Source organism: Scardinius erythrophthalmus, assembly GCF_964197995.2.
Source record: "Scardinius erythrophthalmus genome assembly, chromosome: 19".
In the NCBI taxonomy this organism is placed as follows: Eukaryota; Metazoa; Chordata; class Actinopteri; order Cypriniformes; family Leuciscidae; genus Scardinius; species Scardinius erythrophthalmus.
This window is the reverse complement of record NC_138239.1, coordinates 38,123,591-38,142,263: the sequence shown is the minus strand read 5'-3', so window position 1 is coordinate 38,142,263 and position 18,673 is coordinate 38,123,591. Positions and strand designations below refer to the sequence as shown.

General features: G+C 41.1%; 1 protein-coding gene across 3 annotated transcripts in view; it reads left to right on the top strand.

The window, feature by feature from the left end:
• The window catches only part of dph6 (diphthamine biosynthesis 6), a 113,440-nt gene that overhangs the window by 75,617 nt on the left and 19,150 nt on the right, over window positions 1-18,673 (top strand). For all 3 annotated transcript variants that reach the window (XM_081347610.1, XM_081347611.1, XM_081347612.1), the window contains one exon: window positions 10,754-10,993. In XM_081347610.1, the coding sequence (XP_081203736.1) occupies window positions 10,754-10,993 (240 nt within the window). The remainder of the gene's footprint in view (window positions 1-10,753; window positions 10,994-18,673) is intronic.

The following is an 18,673-nucleotide window of genomic DNA, read 5'->3' as shown; positions in this document are numbered from 1 at the left end:
GTTATTTTTGCAGATAAATGAACATAATGCAATATTTTTATTTAAATCAGAATAAATTAAATTATACCACCATCATACATAAAAAAATTTTTGCATTAGCTTAATGAGAATGAGACTTTTTAAATTACAGTAAAGAGACATTTTAATTGAAATAAAAAGTCAATGAAAAAAAAAGAGTTAAATATAGAATTGATTTTCTTTATTTAAGTAAAAAAACACATACACACACACACACACACACACACACACACACACACACACACACACACACACACACACACACACACATTACCTGGATGGCCAACATTTTTTTACAAATACTCAAAATGCTATCTATAATAAATATTAATATGTTAATAAATATTAATGTTTTATTTCACTGAAACCAACAGCGCTCAGAAGCTAGACTAAATATTACACATTTGATAATATTCATTTTGCATAAACTTGTACTATATATATAAAAGAGTTGTTTTTGTGAAACCTCATGTATTAAAAGAAACCCGCATTGGAGATGCAGTCACCCTTATCAGAGCAAATTAAAGAAATATAAAACATAAAGGTGTCTTGCCTAAACTACTGTAAAACCCTGTGAACGTAATAAAAAGCTTTGAGGTTTCATAAGAGTGAGTTTATTTGGCTGGTGTTAATGAGCAGAGGTTTGATGTGACCGGATCGCGTCTGTGTGTTTCATGAAGTCACACTGCCATCTTTTGAACAGATGCTGAAACTGCACTCGTGTGTGTGTGTGTGTGTGTGTGTGTGTGTGTCGAGGGCCTTGTGTGATGATGTGACGCAGCCTGACATGAGGAGAGACCCTCACAAACCGGACCAGAACCACAGATATGTGTGGACTGGGTTTCGGCATCATTCAGTCAGACATCATCACTGATGCCCCTCGGCCGAAACCTCCCAACCCTCGCCAGTCCCCCGAATTAGGGAGATTAGCGGGAAAGCGCATAATGCGGGATGATGGAATTTGTCATCATTTGCATTGTCCTGGAAAGATCCTGCTTGATAGAGCGACGCGTGAGGGGCTTGTCATGTCCCACGGGCAGGTCACGGGGAGATTTCTGCGCTTTGTGCATCAGTCGAAAAAGACTCACAACCAATTTGTCACAAAAGCAGCGTTTGACGGCGGCGGGGCGGTTTTCCTCCTCGCTCGATGACGGCTGCTTATATTTCGGACAAACTCGTGTTGTCTAGATATTATCGAATGTGCAATATTTAGTCTGGCTTCTGAGCGTTGTTGGTTTCAGTGAAATGAAACATAAATAGCAGCGTTTTGAGTGTTATATTGTGTATTTCTCCCGTCTGACCTCCAAACAGCCGATAGATAGAGAGCAATAATCAGCATAAATCTGACAGAAGCCGAGCTGACAGCGTTCCTCATCCGGCTCGGGGTCAGACGCTCCTCAAAGACACCGGCTCGTCTGTCACACTTCTGTCACGTGTGTGATTTCAGATTTTTGTTCGTCTGAATCCGGTCAAAAGGCTTCCTTTGTGCATTTGGGTAAAGCTATTTATAGTGCTGCTCAAGTTACTCTGCTTTCCTGCGACGCGTAGCATGAGCAAATCAAATACAGACGAGAGACTTGATCAGGCCTTCAGAACCAGATTTGAGGATTTGAGATTCTCGCGAGCATTTGGAAGTGAAGTGTTGAAGAATCATGAATCACTGCAAGCGTATGATCTTCAACATGCCATCTGAAGCTGAAAGACCAGTGATAATGCAGCAATGCAGAAATAGTGCAGTAATGCAGTAATAGTGCAGAAGTAATGTATTAATAATGCAGTCATTATATAGTAATAGTGCAGTTTTAATACAGTAATAATACAGTAATAGTGCAGTAATAATGATTTAATAGTATAGTAATAAAGCAGTAATAATTCAGTAATAATACAGTAATAATGCAGTAATAATACAGTAATAGTGCAGTAATAATACAGTAATAGTGCAGTAATAATGGAATAATAATGCAGTAATGTAGTAACAGTGCAGTAATGGAGTAATGTAGTAATAATGCAGTAATAGTACAGTAATAACACAGTAATAGTGCAGTAATAATGCTGTAATAGTGTAGTAATAAAGCAGTAATAATTCAGTAATAGTGCAGTAATAATACAGTAATAGTGCAGTAATAATACAGTAATAGTGCAGTAATAATGCAGTAATAGTACAGTAATAATGCAGTAATAGTGCAGTAATAATACAGTAATAGTGCAGTAATAATGCAGTAATAATACAGTAATAGTGCAGTAATAATACAGTAATAGTGCAGTAATAATGCAGTAATAGTACAGTAATAATACAGTAATAGTGCAGTAATAATACAGTAATAGTGCAGTAATAATGCAGTAATAGTGCAGTAATAGTACAGTAATAATGCAGTAATAGTTCAGCAATAATGCAGTAATAGTGCAGTAATAGTACAGTAATAATGCAGTAATAATGCAGTAATAGTGCAGTAATAATACAGTAATAGTGCAGTAATAATGCAGTAATAGTGCAGTAATAGTACAGTAATAATGCAGTAATAGTTCAGCAATAATGCAGTAATAGTGCAGTAATAGTACAGTAATAATGCAGTAATAGTACAGTAATAATGCTGTAATAGTGTAGTAATAAAGCAGTAATAATGCAGTAATAGTACAGTAATAATGCAGTAATAGTACAGTAATAATACAGTAATAGTGCAGTAATAATGCAGTAATAGTGCAGTAATAATGCAGTAATAGTGCAGTAATAATGCAGTAATAGTTCAGCAATAATGCAGTAATAGTGCAGTAATAGTACAGTAATAATGCAGTAATAGTTCAGCAATAATGCAGTAATAGTGCAGTAATAGTACAGTAATAATGCAGTAATAGTTCAGCAATAATGCAGTAATAGTGCAGTAATAGTACAGTAATAACACAGTAATAGTGCAGTAATAATGCTGTAATAGTGCAGTAATAGTACAGTAATAATGCTGTAATAGTGCAGTAATGTAGCAGTAATAATTCAGTAATAATGCAGTAATAGTGCAGTAATAGTACAGTAATAACACAGTAATAGTGCAGTAATAATGCTGTAATAGTGTAGTAATAAAGCAGTAATAATTCAGTAATAATACAGTAATAATTTAGTAATAATGCAGTAATAGTGCAGTAATAATGCAGTAATAATACAGTAATAGTGCAGTAATAATGCTGTAATAGTGCAGTAATAGTACAGTAATAATGCTGTAATAGTGTAGTAATGTAGCAGTAATAATTCAGTAATAATGCAGTAATAGTGCAGTAATAGTACAGTAATAACACAGTAATAGTGCAGTAATAATGCTGTAATAGTGTAGTAATAAAGCAGTAATAATTCAGTAATAATACAGTAATAATTTAGTAATAATGCAGTAATAGTGCAGTAATAATGCAGTAATAATACAGTAATAGTGCAGTAATAATGCTGTAATAGTGCAGTAATAGTACAGTAATAATGCTGTAATAGTGCAGTAATAGTGCAGTAATAATGCTGTAATAGTGCAGTAATAGTTCAGCAATAATGCAGTAATAGTGCAGTAATAGTACAGTAATAATGCAGTAATAGTTCAGCAATAATGCAGTAATAGTGCAGTAATAGTACAGTAATAATGCAGTAATAGTTCAGCAATAATGCAGTAATAGTGCAGTAATAATGCAGTAATAACACAGTAATAGTGCAGTAATAATGCTGTAATAGTGCAGTAATAGTACAGTAATAATGCTGTAATAGTGTAGTAATGTAGCAGTAATAATTTAGTAATAATGCAGTAATAGTGCAGTAATAGTACAGTAATAACACAGTAATAGTGCAGTAATAATGCTGTAATAGTGTAGTAATAAAGCAGTAATAATTCAGTAATAATACAGTAATAATTTAGTAATAATGCAGTAATAGTGCAGTAATAATGCAGTAATAATACAGTAATAGTGCAGTAATAATGCTGTAATAGTGCAGTAATAGTACAGTAATAATGCTGTAATAGTGTAGTAATGTAGCAGTAATAATTCAGTAATAATACAGTAATAGTGCAGTAATAATGGAATAATAATGCAGTAATGTAGTAACAGTGCAGTAATGGAGTAATGCAGTAATGTAGTAATAATGCAGTAATAGTTCAGCAATAATGCAGTAATAGTACAGTAATAATACAGTAATAGTGCAGTAATAATGCTGTAATAGTATAGTAATAATGCAGTAATAGTGCAGTAATAATACAGTAATAGTGCAGTAATAATACAGTAATAATGCAGTAATAATACAGTAATAATAGTACAGTAATAATGCAGTAATAGTGCAGTAATAATGCCGTAATTGTACAGTAATAGTGCAGTAATAGTGCAGTAATAATACAGTAATAATGCAGTAATAATGCAGTAATAGTGCCGTAATAATGCAGTAATAGTGCAGTAATAATAATACAGTAATAGTACAGTAATAATGCAGTAATAGTACAGTAATAATACAGTAATAGTACAGTAATAGTGCAGTAATAATACAGTAATAGTGCAGTAAAATGCAGTAATAATACAGTAATAGTGCAGTAATAATTCAGTAATAGTGCAGTAATAGTAAAGTAATAGTACAGTAATAATACAGCAATAGTACAGTAATAATGCAGCAATAATACAGTAATAGTGCAGTAATAATACAGTAATAGTGCAGTAATAGTGCAGTAATAATACAGTAATAGTACAGTAATAATGCAGTAATAGTACAGTAATAATACAGTAATAGTACAGTAATAGTGCAGTAATAATACAGTAATAGTGCAGTAAAATGCAGTAATAATACAGTAATAGTGCAGTAATAATACAGTAATAGTGCAGTAATAGTGCAGTAATAGTACAGTAATAATACAGCAATAGTACAGTAATAATGCAGCAATAATACAGTAATAGTGCAGTAATAATACAGTAATAGTGCAGTAATAATACAGTAATAGTGCAGTAATAATACAGTAATAGTACAGTAATAATGCAGCAATAATACAGTAAAAGTACAGTAATAATGTTGTATACTCTGAAGACTCTGGAGCTCCTCATCCTGATTGGTCAATAGATTCATTCTGTGGACAAGATATACTGTACATACACCACCGTTCAAAAGTTTAGGATTAATGCTATTTATTTTAATTCATAAACTTTTATTCAGCAAGGTTGAATTAAATTGATCAAAAGTGACAGTAAAGGCATTTATAATGTTACAAAAGATTCTATTTCAAATAAACGCTGTTCTTTTGAATTTCTATTCTTCAAAGAATCATATCACCAGTGTTATTTTAGTACTATTGACAGTTTTTATTGATATTTTGAATTAAGATTTAAGAGTTTTTATTAATATTCATTATTAATAGTTATATTCAATATTAATAGTTAATAAATTAAGATTAATTAATATTACTATTAATATTAATAATTTTAAATATTTTGAATTAAGAATTAAGATCAGATTTATTCTTAGCTATTTAAGTACATCAAGTTAAACTAAATTAAAATAAAAAAATATTGCGTTGAATTAAAACGTTTGTATATTTTATTTAGCTTTCCATTAACATTTGTTATATTTCAATTAAAGAAAATGTTTTTTCCTATATGTGTTTTAGTTCACTATAGTCACTTCACACCGTTTCTCACACTTTACTCAGTATTTATATAGCCAACATCAGGCTTGTGTTCAGCTCCTGGAGTATTGCAGAGGCCCAGCTCACTGTAAACCGACTGAAGTCGTAGAGGAGCAGATCGACACACACATGTAACTGGCTCAGGATCATGTGTGTGTGTGTGTGTGTGTGCGGTTCCCCAGCGCATGCATCAATTATGCATGAAGCTTCAGATGCGCGTGCATTAGCATTAGCATTAGCATACCTGATGGTGCTTTTCCTCCGCGTCCTTGACCAGCGCCACTGAGTCTGACTGTTCGTCAATAACAGGTCATTTACCCAGAGCCAGGAATAACATCTTTAAGGTCACCTCCGCTGACACACACATGCGACGCTGGACCTCCGAGAGCTCATTAACATGCAGGACATCGTCTGCCCGTTTCCTCCAGAAACACTTCTTTTGGGAAGCGCCTCGCTCCAGCCTTAAACTTGCCTTTTCCTGAAACACTTTGCCGGCTGCTGCGAGTTAAATGAAACGCGGCGCCATAGTTTGACCCCTATGAATATTAATAAGGCTCTATTAAAAATGCATGTGGCGTTGTAGTTGTTGATCAGATTTTGGATGCCCATGCAAATTGGCCTGTCTTCCCTGTCAGCGGCGCGGATGAATAATGTAGCTGTGTTGTACATTCAGGGACACGCCATTGACAGTCAATTAACAGGTTTGATTGGTGTGTGAACTCATTCTTTTGAACTGTTAATTTTATGTAAATAGTATTCCCCGGATCCCGAGTTACCTGCGCCAGGCTCTTAATAATTGATCACGCCGCACCTGTTTTTTATTTCTAAATATTATAATAGCCGAGAGGTCGTGCTTTTGATATTCAAATCCACAAATATGAAGCCGAAAGAGCTTCTTTATGTCCGACTCCGTGCCGGATTGTGTGGGAAAGGACTGATGGCTCTTGATGGCTCATAACGGGAACGCCAATCCCGATTTGGGAACGCCGTAGATTTGGGAATGGCGCTCCCAGGTAAATGATGCGCTGATTGATCCGGCTTTCTTCCTCTCTCCTCGTCCTGGTAATGTGCGGCGGTCCGGGCGGATGCTGAGGATTCATCACAGTTGACAGGTGAACCCAGCAGCGGGAATCTCCAGAAACACATATGATTATGGAAATGAATGTGACTATTCGCTCCCTGCAGCAAAGCGCTTTCTGTTGATCCGTCGTATCCCAGGCGCGTCTGGCAAAGTGCAGAGAGGAAAGAGCGTCGCACACGCTCTCTAAGAACAGGCCAGAGAAGGAATGTGTCTCCAACACAACATCAAAGATATCCTAACTTGAAAAATAAAATAAGTGTTCGCTGAAATCAGTCACGCTGTTAAAAACTGTAACACTTCACAATAAGCTATTAACATGATACTGTGATAATACTTGATAATACTTCTACAGCATTTATTAATCTAAGTTAATGTTTATTCTAACTAACATTAGCTAATGAGATTGTAAAGTGTCCCTATTTAAATTTTATTTACTAGTTGAACTAGTGGAAACATCTCATTTTCCTTCAGTTTAACTTGATGTATTAAAATAACTAGAACAAAAAAAAAAAAAGACAAATTATAATAAAGTTGGAAAATATGAAAATAAAAACTAATGCAAAACTATATGATCTGAAACTAATACTCAATGCACATGATGCAGGACTAAAAACACTTTACAATAAGGTTTCATTTACTAGCTGTGAAACTGAACTAACCGTGATACTGTGATAATATTTGATAACAATGAAAGAATTATAATCTTAGTTCATCTTCATTTACTAATACCTTATTAACTCTTTCCCTGCCAAAACACACACTTTTCTCAGCTTTTTGCTCCAAATGTTGCTTATTTATGAAACTTTATAAAAAAAAATGCATGAAACTTGAACAAAATGTTTTGTTTAAAAGCAGATGCTCTGTTCTTTCTTTTTATATATTGCATATTCAGATATTCAAACAACAAAATATTCTGAGGCCATGACATTTGTGTGAAAATGATCAGAAATGCTGGTGCTGATCATCAACTTTATTAAACACTGACGGGGAAAGAGTTCAAAGTTGTATCTGTATTAATCTTAGTTAATATTAATTTCAACATTTACTAATACGTTATTAAAATCAAAGGTTGTATTTGTTAACATTAGTTAATGCACTGTGATGAACAAACATTGAACAGCTGGATTTTTATGAATTAACATTAACAAAGATTATTAAATAATAAATGTATTGCTCATTGTTAGTTAATGTTAGTTAATAATTAAACTAATGTTAACTATGAACCTTATTATAAAGTGTTACCATAATATTTAATGGACACATGAACTAACGATCACCAGCTGTATTTTTAATAACCAACATTGCCAAAGTAGCAAATGTATTGATCACTGTTAGTTAATATTAGATAATGCATTAACTAATGAGACCTTATTGTGAAGTGTTAACAATTTAAATTTGACTTACTTGTTGAACTAGTTGAAATATCTCATTTTCATTTTGTTTAACTTGACATATTAAAATAAATAGAACTAAAACTGAAAAAAAAGGAAAAAACTAATGCAAAATTTTAATAAAAACTATATGATCCCAAATTAACACTCAATGCACATGATGTATGACTACAAAGTCCTTTTGGATCAAACGTATTCATGTGTTCATTCGATCAAATGATCCACTCTAAACCCACTTCTTTCTTCCCTCTCTTGCCGTGGAACACCTGAGGTGTGTGTTTAGAGGAAGTGTGTGTGTGTTTCCCAGCGTTCGACCTCTCGCTCTGACCTCTGGGACGCCTCATCTCTGACCAGCTCGTGTATTTTTAGCTGCAGATCTCTAATTATCACCTGTTATTAGTGATGCGCAGCTCTCATCGCGGGTGTGAAACGGGAACTGTAGGTGAGAAGATAACAGTGAAGGTGTGGAGCGTTAATTGATGCTCTGCTGATCAAACACTAATGCTATAATAATGGTAATGAATTGCACCCTTTCTGATGCAAGTCTCTGGCGTTTGTCTGAACTCTTCTCTGTGTCGGGATTGATGGATGTTTCCATCAGCAGCTGATACAAAACTGGCCGCGAAACTTCTTCATTTTTGGTAAATGGTGTTTTGAGCTTCAGAAAGGCAAACGAAAGCAAGCTTTATTTCTACAGCGCTTTATTCAGTGCAGACTGTTTCAAAGCAGCTTCACAGTGATGATCAACACCTATGAGCAAACTTCATCAGATATAGACTCATACAGACAGTAGTGTCATGAATCACATCGAGTTTTGTTCTCTTCTGATAGTGTCAGTGCACTCAATATTGCTGAATATTCATTAGATGTATAAAATATGAAGTGCATTTTAAATTGTACAAGGTCTTTATTTTCTATTTATCTTTTATGGCTTTTGCAGATTTTGCAAGCCTGTAAATCTGAATACAGATACAATTAAAAACTTGATTTCTATGATTTTATTATTTTCTTACAATAAACATTAAATATGCTTACTTTAAATAAAGTAAACACATAATAAAACATATATCTTTATTCATATTTATTATATCTATTTTTTCATAAATAAATATATGAATACATACATAAGAACTATAATTAAATAAGTATATTGAAATATATATATTCTTTCATATATTTTTTATTTATCCATTCCTACATTTATTAGTAATGTCTTTATTATGTTTGTATTTATTTTTATTGATTCATTCATTTATTCATTCATATTTATATATTTATTCATAAATAATAAATCTATGAATACATACATAAGAACTATAATTAAATAAGTATATTGAAATATATATATTCTTTCATATTATATTTATTTTATTATTTATTATTTATCAATATTTATTATTTATTTATTTATTCATAAATAATTATTAATGAAAAAGAAATATGTCGATTCATTAATTAATTAATATATTTATTATGTTGGTATTGATTATTTATTTATTATTAATAAATAATAAATATGCGAACAGATAAATATGAATTATGAATAAACAAATCAATTAAACTATATATTTATTTATTTTTTATTTATAATTTTTTTAAATGTATTTATTAATCGATTTTTAAAGTTTTTTTTATTTTTATTGTCATGTTCATTATGGCATTGTGTGGCACCCATACCTGAATATTAGTTTGAATACTGCATCGTTCAGGTATTGTGGTTGCAGATGTAACAGTAATCCATAAACAATTAATATGCATCATTTCATTGCTCATAATGATATATGCAAAGGATAATGTACATCCAGCCGGTTGTTATCTCAGAATAAACCCTGACAGGGTGATCAGGATCGGGTCTTCCGTCAACCTGAAGGGGTTTATTCTGAGAATACACACACACACACACACACACACACACCTGAAGGGGGTTTATTCTGAGATAACAACCGGCTGGATACGCATTATAAATAATAAAGAAAAGTAAAGTAAATAATTAGACATGAAATATTGGTCTGAGTTGAAATATTTTATTATGTCTTTAAACGCAAAGCTTCGCGGAGAGAGCAGTTTTAGTGGCAAGATCAAACTAGACGGACATTTAAGAGATACGGTATACAGTCATAACACTTATTACACAGCATTTCACCACATACATAATTATGGAGATCAGAGATATTGAATTCAGATTAAACTGTTTTAAAATCGTACCTGTTTGTGTCTTATAATCTTATATCTTATAATCCAACAGTGTACAAAACAATAGTCATAAAATTACAGCATCTGCGTTTGTATGAAACAAGAGAGAGCAAGTCCATGATACTGGATGGCATAATTAAATAACTGTACACAAAATATATATTTGACTGAGTTTTAATATTTTATTAGCTCACCAAATGCAAAACTTCCACGAAGGAAAACCCGTTCCTAGCGAGTGTATAGCGCTGCTGACTTCAGTGACCCGGATGGGCCGGTGTTTCTGTTCTCAGCGGGTGTTATCTGGGAATAACACACCGCTGGACGGCACGATTGACCAATCAGAATCAAGTATTCCACAGAGCCGTGTAATAATAATTTATATAGTATGCATTTATTAATTAATAAATGTATATGTAAATATATGTGTATTGACTGCTGTGTGTCAGGTGCGGGAGGCTGTGTTCTGCGCGGGACAGATCGCTCTGACCCCCTGCTCTATGCTGATGCTGGACGGTCCGCCAGCGCTCCAGGCCCGGCTCTGCTTCAGTCACACGGAGAAGGTTCTGTGTGCCGTCAGCACCGGACTCACGCTGGCTCACGCTCTGCAGGCGCACATCTACCTCACACACCCCGAACACACTCCGGCCGTCACCGCGGCCTGGAACACACACCTGCAGGACCTCCAGGTGAGCTTCATCTCTATATCTGTGTACATATATACATATACATATACATCTGATGTGAGCTTCATCTGTATATCTGTGTACATATACCTATATATCTACACCGAGAGGCGGCTGAAACACTGAGCGGCTGCATTGGGTTTCAGCGTGAATGCAGTGAAAAACACACAAAACACATCTAAAACGGGAAAGAGCTTTGAGATTGACTGAACAGCTAGATTTGACAAGAAATCTGAGGTATATTTTAACAGAATGCAGAAAGCTACAGAAAAGCAAATGGAAACACCTGGATCCAGGCAGAGAAAGGTGGATTTGCAGTTATCATTTTGTGTCAATATGCTGAATTTAGGGGTAAAATCATACCCTATTTATTGTTTTGTTATATATTGTATTTGTCACGCTGCGTGAGGCATGTTCAGGAAGACCAGGAAGACGAAGACGGATAACGATTAAACTATTTATTATTCAAGAAACGTATAGTACATAGCAAGCAGTAAAGATGTAGAACCGACAAGGAAGAACTGAAACTAGGGAGACTATATACACAGACAAATGAGGAGACTAAGTGACAACAGGTGCACACGGGGAGTGATGACTGATGAGGATGATGACAGGAAACAGGTGAAACTGATTAACAAGAAAACACATGGTGCACAAACAAAGAAGGCAAAACAAAGTCCAAGACAGGTGTCTCAGTGACCGTACGCCCCCTCCTTGAAGGCGTGGCCTCGTGTCGTAACGAAAGAGATAAAGGTGGGGGTTTGGGAGGAGGAGGAGCAGGCGGAGGGCTGGCAACACGAGTGGGCGAAGGGCTGGAGAAGGTTGGTGGATTACTGGGAGAAGAGGGTCCAGGCAGAAAGGAGGTGTATCCAACGGGAAGACTCGTGACTCATGGTGGAGCTGATGGAGGGAGGAGCCATGGAGGTTGAAGGGCAGAGGGTTAGGGTGATGACGGACTGAGGCAGAACCAATAGGGGAGGATGACAGGGAGGAGACGGAAGTTCGACGGGCCATGGTGGAGCAGAGGGTTCAGAAGGACAATGGGAAGCCACTGGCTTGGGGTGACTGAGGTTTAGACGGGGATACAGAAGGGCGCGGTGGAGACAGAGGGACTGAGGACCAATGAGGAGCAGAAGGGAGTGAGGAGTCCAATGGAGCCGGGGGGACGAAGGGACGAGGCGATGCTAGAGGAGTGCAGTTCAGAGGTGATGGAAGGTGGACGAGCGACCAAGGTGGATGCGGGGGGTATGAGGGAGCCTGGTGGAGGTAGAAGCCAAGGGTGAGCTAGTGGATTGATGGGCCGATGTGGAATCCTGGACGCGGTGGCTGGAGTAGGATTCCAGGCATCCACAGTCCAAGATGGTGCTGAGGACTGGAAGCCCCTCAGCGAGCCCACCATTCCACTAGCGTGTAGAGGGCGAGTGATAGGGCTGACAGGAGGCAGAGGAGATGAGGATGAGGGTTGGAGGATGAGAGGGTGGTTGGCTGGGAATTCAGGCTCAGGAACGTGAGTAGCGGTCATCTTGGACGGAGATGACGGGCTTGACGGGCATGTCATGAAGAAGCTCAGGCTTGACGGGCATGACGTGAAGAAGCTCAGGCTTGACAGGGATGTCGTGAAGAAGCTCAGGCTTGACATGAAGAAGCTCAGGCTTGACGGGCATGAAGTGAAGAAACTCAGGCTTGACAGGCATGTCGTGAAGAAGCTCAGGCTTGACGGGCATGACGTGAAGAAGCTCAGGCTTGACAGGCATGACGTGAAGAAGCTCAGGCATGACGTGAAGAAGCTCTGGCTTGACAGGCATGTCGTGAAGAAGCTCAGGTATGACGTGAAGAAGCTCAGGCTTGACAGGCATGTCGTGAAGAAGCTCAGGCTTGACGTGAAGAAGCTCAGGCTTGACAGGTATATTTACATTTACATTTATTCATTTAGCTGACGCTTTTATCCAAAGCGACTTACAATTGCTATATATGTCAGAGGTCGCACACCCCTGGAGCAACTAGGGGTTAAGTGTCTTGCTCAGGGACACATTGGTGTCTCACAGTGGATTCGAACCCGGGTCTCTCACACCAAAGGCATGTGTCTTATCCATTGCGCCACACCACCCCCATATGTCGTGGAGAAGCTCAGGCTTGACAGGCATGTCATGAAGAAGCTCAGGCATGTCGTGAAGAAGCTCAGGCTTGACGGGCATGTCGTAAAGAAGCTCAGGCTTGACGGGCATGACGTGAAGAAGCTCAGGCTTGACGTGAAGAATCTCAGGCTTGACGGACATGACATGAAGAAACTCAGGCTTGACGCGCATGACGTGAAAAAGCTCAGGCTTCACAGGGATGTCATGAAGAAGCTCAGGCTTGACGTGAAGAAGCTCAGGCTTGACGGGCATGACGTGAAGACACTCAGGCTTGACAGGCATGTCGTGAAGAAGCTCAGGCTTGATGGGCATGACGTGAAGAAGCTCAGGCTTGACGTGAAGAAGCTCAGGCTTGACGGGCATGTCATGAAGAAGCTCAGGCTTGACGGGCATGACGTGAAGAAGCTCAGGCTTGACGTGAAGAAGCTCAGGCTTGACGGGCATGACATGAAGAAACTCAGGCTTGACGGGCATGTCGTGAAGAAGCTCAGGCTTGACGGATGTCATGAAGAAGCTCAGGCTTGACGTGAAGAAGCTCAGGCTTGACAGGTATGTCGTGAAGAAGCTCAGGCTTGACGGGCATGACGTGAAGAAGCTCAGGCTTGACAGGGATGTCGTGAAGAAGCTAAGGCTTGACCTGAAGAAGCTCAGGCTTGACAGGCATGACGTGAAGAAACTCAGGCTTGACAGGCATGTCGTGAAGAAGCTCAGGCTTGACAGGTATGTCGTGAAGAAGCTCAGGCTTGACGGGCATGACGTGAAGAAGCTCAGGCTTGACAGGCATGTTGTGAAGAAGCTCAGGCTTGACGGGCATGACGTGAAGAAGCTCAGGCTTGACAGGCATGTCGTGAAGAAGCTCAGGCTTGACGTGAAGAAGCTCAGGCTTGACAGGCATGACGTGAAGAAGCTCAGGCATGACGTGAAGAAGCTCTGGCTTGACAGGCATGTCGTGAAGAAGCTCAGGCATGACGTGAAGAAGCTCAGGCTTGACAGGGATGTCGTGAAGAAGCTCAGGCATGACGTGAAGAAGCTCTGGCTTGACAGGCATGTCGTGAAGAAGCTCAGGCATGACGTGAAGAAGCTCAGGCTTGACAGGCATGTCGTGAAGAAGCTCAGGCTTGACGTGAAGAAGCTCAGGCTTGACACGCATGTTGTGAAGAAGCTCAGGCTTGACGTTAAGAAGCTCAGGCTTGACAGGCATGTCATAAAGAAGCTCAGGCATGTCGTGAAGAAGCTCAGGCTTGACGGGCATGTCGTGAAGAAGCTCAGGCTTGACGGGCATGACGTGAAGAAGCTCAGGCTTGACAGGGATGCCGTGAAGAAGCTCAGGCTAGACGTGAAGAAGCTCAGGCTTGACGGGCATGACATGAAGAAGCTCAGGTTTGACAGGCATGTCGTGAAGAAGCTCAGTCTTGACGGGCATGACGTGAAGAAGCTCAGGCTTGACAGGTATGTCGTGAAGAAGCTCAGGCTTGACGGGCATGACGTGAAGAAGCTCAGGCTTGACAGGGATGTCGTGAAGAAGCTCAGGCTTGACGTGAAGAAGCTCAGGCTTGACGGGCATGACGTGAAGAAACTCAGGCTTGACGGGCATGACGTGAAGAAGCTCAGGCTTGACAGGCATGTTGTGAAGAAGCTCAGGCTTGACGGGCATGACGTGAAGAAGCTCAGGCTTGACAGACATGTCGTGAAGATGCTCAGGCTTGACAGGCATGTCGTGAAGAAGCTCAGGCTTGACGTGAAGAAGCTCAGGCTTGACAGGCATGTCGTGAAAAAGCTTAGTTTTGAGAGGCATGTCGTGAAGATGCTCAGGCTTGACAGGCATGTCGTGAAGAAGCTCAGGCTTGACAGGCATGTCGTGAAGAAGCTCAGGCTTGACGCGAAGAAGCTCAGGCTTTACAGGTCTGTTGTGAAGACAGGCTTGACAGGCATGTCGTGAAGAAGCTCAGGTATGTCATGAAGAAGCTCAGGCTTGACGTGAAGAAGCTCAGGCTTGACAGGCATGTCGTGAAGAAGCTCAGGCATGTCGTGAAGAAGCTCAGGCTTGACAGGCATGTCGTGAAGCTCAGGCTTGATGTGAAGAAGCTCAGGCTTGATGTGAAGAAGCTCAGGCTTGACGTGAAGAAGCTCAGGCTTGACAGGCATGTCGTGAAGAAACTCAGGCTTGACAGGCATGCCGTGAAGAAGCTCAGGCATGTCGTGAAGAAGCTCGGGCATGTCGTGAAGAAGCTCAAGCATGTCGTGAAGAAGCTCAGGCATGACGTGAAGAAGCTCTGGCTTGACAGGTATGTCGTGAAGAAGCTCAGGCATGACGTGAAGAAGCTCAGGCTTGACAGGCATGTCGTGAAGAAGCTCAGGCTTGACGTGAAGAAGCTCAGGCTTGACAGGTATGTCGTGAAGAAGCTCAGGCTTGACGTTAAGAAGCTCAGGCTTGACAGGCATGTCATGAAGAAGCTCAGGCATGTCGTGAAGAAGCTCAGGCTTGACGGGCATGTCGTGAAGAAGCTCAGGCTTGACGGGCATGACCTGAAGAAGCTTAGGCTTGACGTGAAGAATCTCAGGCTTGACGGACATGACATGAAGAAGCTCAGGCTTGACGGGCATGACGTGAAGAAGCTCAGGCTTGACAGAGATGTCGTGAAGAAGCTAAGGCTTGACCTGAAGAAGCTCAGGCTTGACAGGCATGACGTGAAGCTCAGGCTTGATGTGAAGAAGCTCAGGCTTGATGTGAAGAAGCTCAGGCTTGATGTGAAGAAGCTCAGGCTTGACGGGCATGTCGTGAAGAAGCTCAGGCTTGACGGGCATGACGTGAAGAAGCTCAGGCTTGACGTGAAGAAGCTCAGGCTTGACGTGAAGAAGCTCAGGCTTGACGGGCATGACATAAAGAAACTCAGGCTTGACGGGCATGAAGTGAAGAAGCTCAGGCTTGACGGATGTCATGAAGAAGCTCAGGCTTGACGTGAAGAAGCTCAGGCTTGACAGGTATGTCGTGAAGAAGCTCAGGCTTGACGGGCATGACGTGAAGAAGCTCAGGCTTGACAGGGATGTCGTGAAGAAGCTAAGGCTTGACGTGAAGAAGCTCAGGCTTGACGGGCATGACGTGAAGAAACTCAGGCTTGACAGGCATGTCGTGAAGAAGCTCAGGCTTGACAGGCATGTCGTGAAGAAGCTCAGGCTTGACGGGCATGACGTGAAGAAGCTCAGGCTTGACAGGCATGTTGTGAAGAAGCTCAGGCTTGACGGGCATGACGTGAAGAAGCTCAGGCTTGACAGGCATGTCGTGAAGAAGCTCAGGCTTGACGTGTAGAAGCTCAGGCTTGACAGGCATGACGTGAAGAAGCTCAGGCATGACGTGAAGAAGCTCTGGCTTGACAGGCATGTCGTGAAGAAGCTCAGGCATGACGTGAAGAAGCTCAGGCTTGACAGGGATGTCGTGAAGAAGCTCAGGCATGACGTGAAGAAGCTCTGGCTTGACAGGCATGTCGTGAAGAAGCTCAGGCATGACGTGAAGAAGCTCAGGCTTGACAGGCATGTCGTGAAGAAGCTCAGGCTTGACGTGAAGAAGCTCAGGCTTGACACGCATGTCGTGAAGAAGCTCAGATTTGACGTTAAGAAGCTCAGGCTTGACAGGCATGTCGTGAAGAAGCTCAGGCATGACGTGAAGAAGCTCAGGCTTGACGGGCATGTCGTGAAGAAGCTCAGGCTTGACGGGCATGACGTGAAGAAGCTCAGGCTTGACAGGGATGTCGTGAAGAAGCTCAGGCTTGACGTGAAGAAGCTCAGGCTTGACGGGCATGACATGAAGAAGCTCAGGTTTGACAGGCATGTCGTGAAGAAGCTCAGGTATGTCGTGAAGAAGCTCAGGCTTGACGGGCATGACGTGAAGAAGCTCAGGCTTGACGTGAAGAAGCTCAGGCTTGACTTCAATGACATGAAGAAACTCAGGCTTGACGGGCATGTCGTGAAGAAGCTCAGGCTTGACAGGCAAGACGTGAAGAAGCTCAGGCTTGACAGGGATGTCGTGAAGAAGCTCAGGCTTGACGTGAAGAAGCTCAGGCTTGACGTGCATGACATGAAGAAACTCAGGCTTGACGGGCATGACGTGAAGAAGCTCAGGCTTGACAGGCATGACGTGAAGAAACTCAGGCTTGACGGGCATGACGTGAAGAAGCTCAGGCTTGACGGGCATGACGTGAAGAAGCTCAGGCTTGACAGGCATGACGTGAAGAAACTCAGGCTTGACGTGCATGACGTGAAGAAGCTCAGGCTTGACGGGCATGACGTGAAGAAGCTCAGGCTTGACGTGAAGAAACTCAGGCTTGACGTGCATGACGTGAAGAAGCTCAGGCTTGATGGGCATGACGTGAAGAAGCTCAGGCTTGACAGGGATGTCGTGAAGAAGCTCAGACATGACGTGAAGAAGCTCAGGCTTGACAGGCATGTCGTGAAGATGCTCAGGCTTGACGTGAAGAAGCTCAGTCTTGACAGGCATGTCGCAAAGAAGCTCAGGCTTGATGTGAAGAAGCTCAGGCTTGACGTGAAGAAACTCAGGCTTGACAGGCATGTCGTGAAGAAGCTCAGGCTTGACGGGCATGACGTGAAGAAGCTCAGGCTTGGCAGGGATGTCGTGAAGAAGCTCAGGCTTGACGTGAAGAAGCTCAGGCTTGACGGGCATGACGTGAAGAAGCTCAGGCTTGACGTGAAGAAGCTCAGGCTTGTCGTGAAGAAGCTCAGGCTTGACAGGCATGACGTGAAGAAGCTCAGGCTTGACGTGAAGAAGCTCAGGCTTGACGTGAAGAAGCTCAGGCTTGACGGGCATGACGTGAAGAAGCTCAGGCTTGACGTGAAGAAGCTCAGGCTTGACGGGCATGACGTGAAGAAGCTCAGGCTTGACGTGAAGAAGCTCAGGCTTGACGTGAAGAAGCTCAGGCTTGACGTGAAGAAGCTCAGGCTTGACGGGCATGACGTGAAGAAGCTCAGGCTTGACGTGAAGAAGCTCAGGCTTGACGGGCATGACGTGAAGAAGCTCAGGCTTGACGTGAAGAAGCTCAGGCTTGACGTGAAGAAGCTCAGGCTTGACGTGAAGAAGCTCAGGCTTGACGGGCATGACGTGAAGAAGCTCAGGCTTGATGTGAAGAAGCTCAGGCTTGACAGGCATGACGTGACGAAGCTCAGGCTTGACGTGAAGAAGATCAGGCTTGACGGGGATGTCGTGAAGACGCTCTAGAGGGACGGTCTCGGTGGGACGAGACCCTGGAAGGGTGGTCTGGATGGGACGAGACTCTGGACGAAGATAGGAGGTGTGGCGATGAAGATGGCTGGTGATGGTTGAGCGGTGATGTCAGAATCAGCCTCACCCACGGTGAAGGCTGAACCACTCAACCACAGCACATGATCAAGGTATTGTTCGAACGTGCCTGGGATCGCTGCTGGTGGGGCTTGCTGGTACAGATTATCGTCCAGTCCATACCAGAATACAGTCTAGGATGTCATCTGCCCAGTCCATGAGGTGAGAAATTGAGGAACCTCTCGTCATATTTCTCGATCC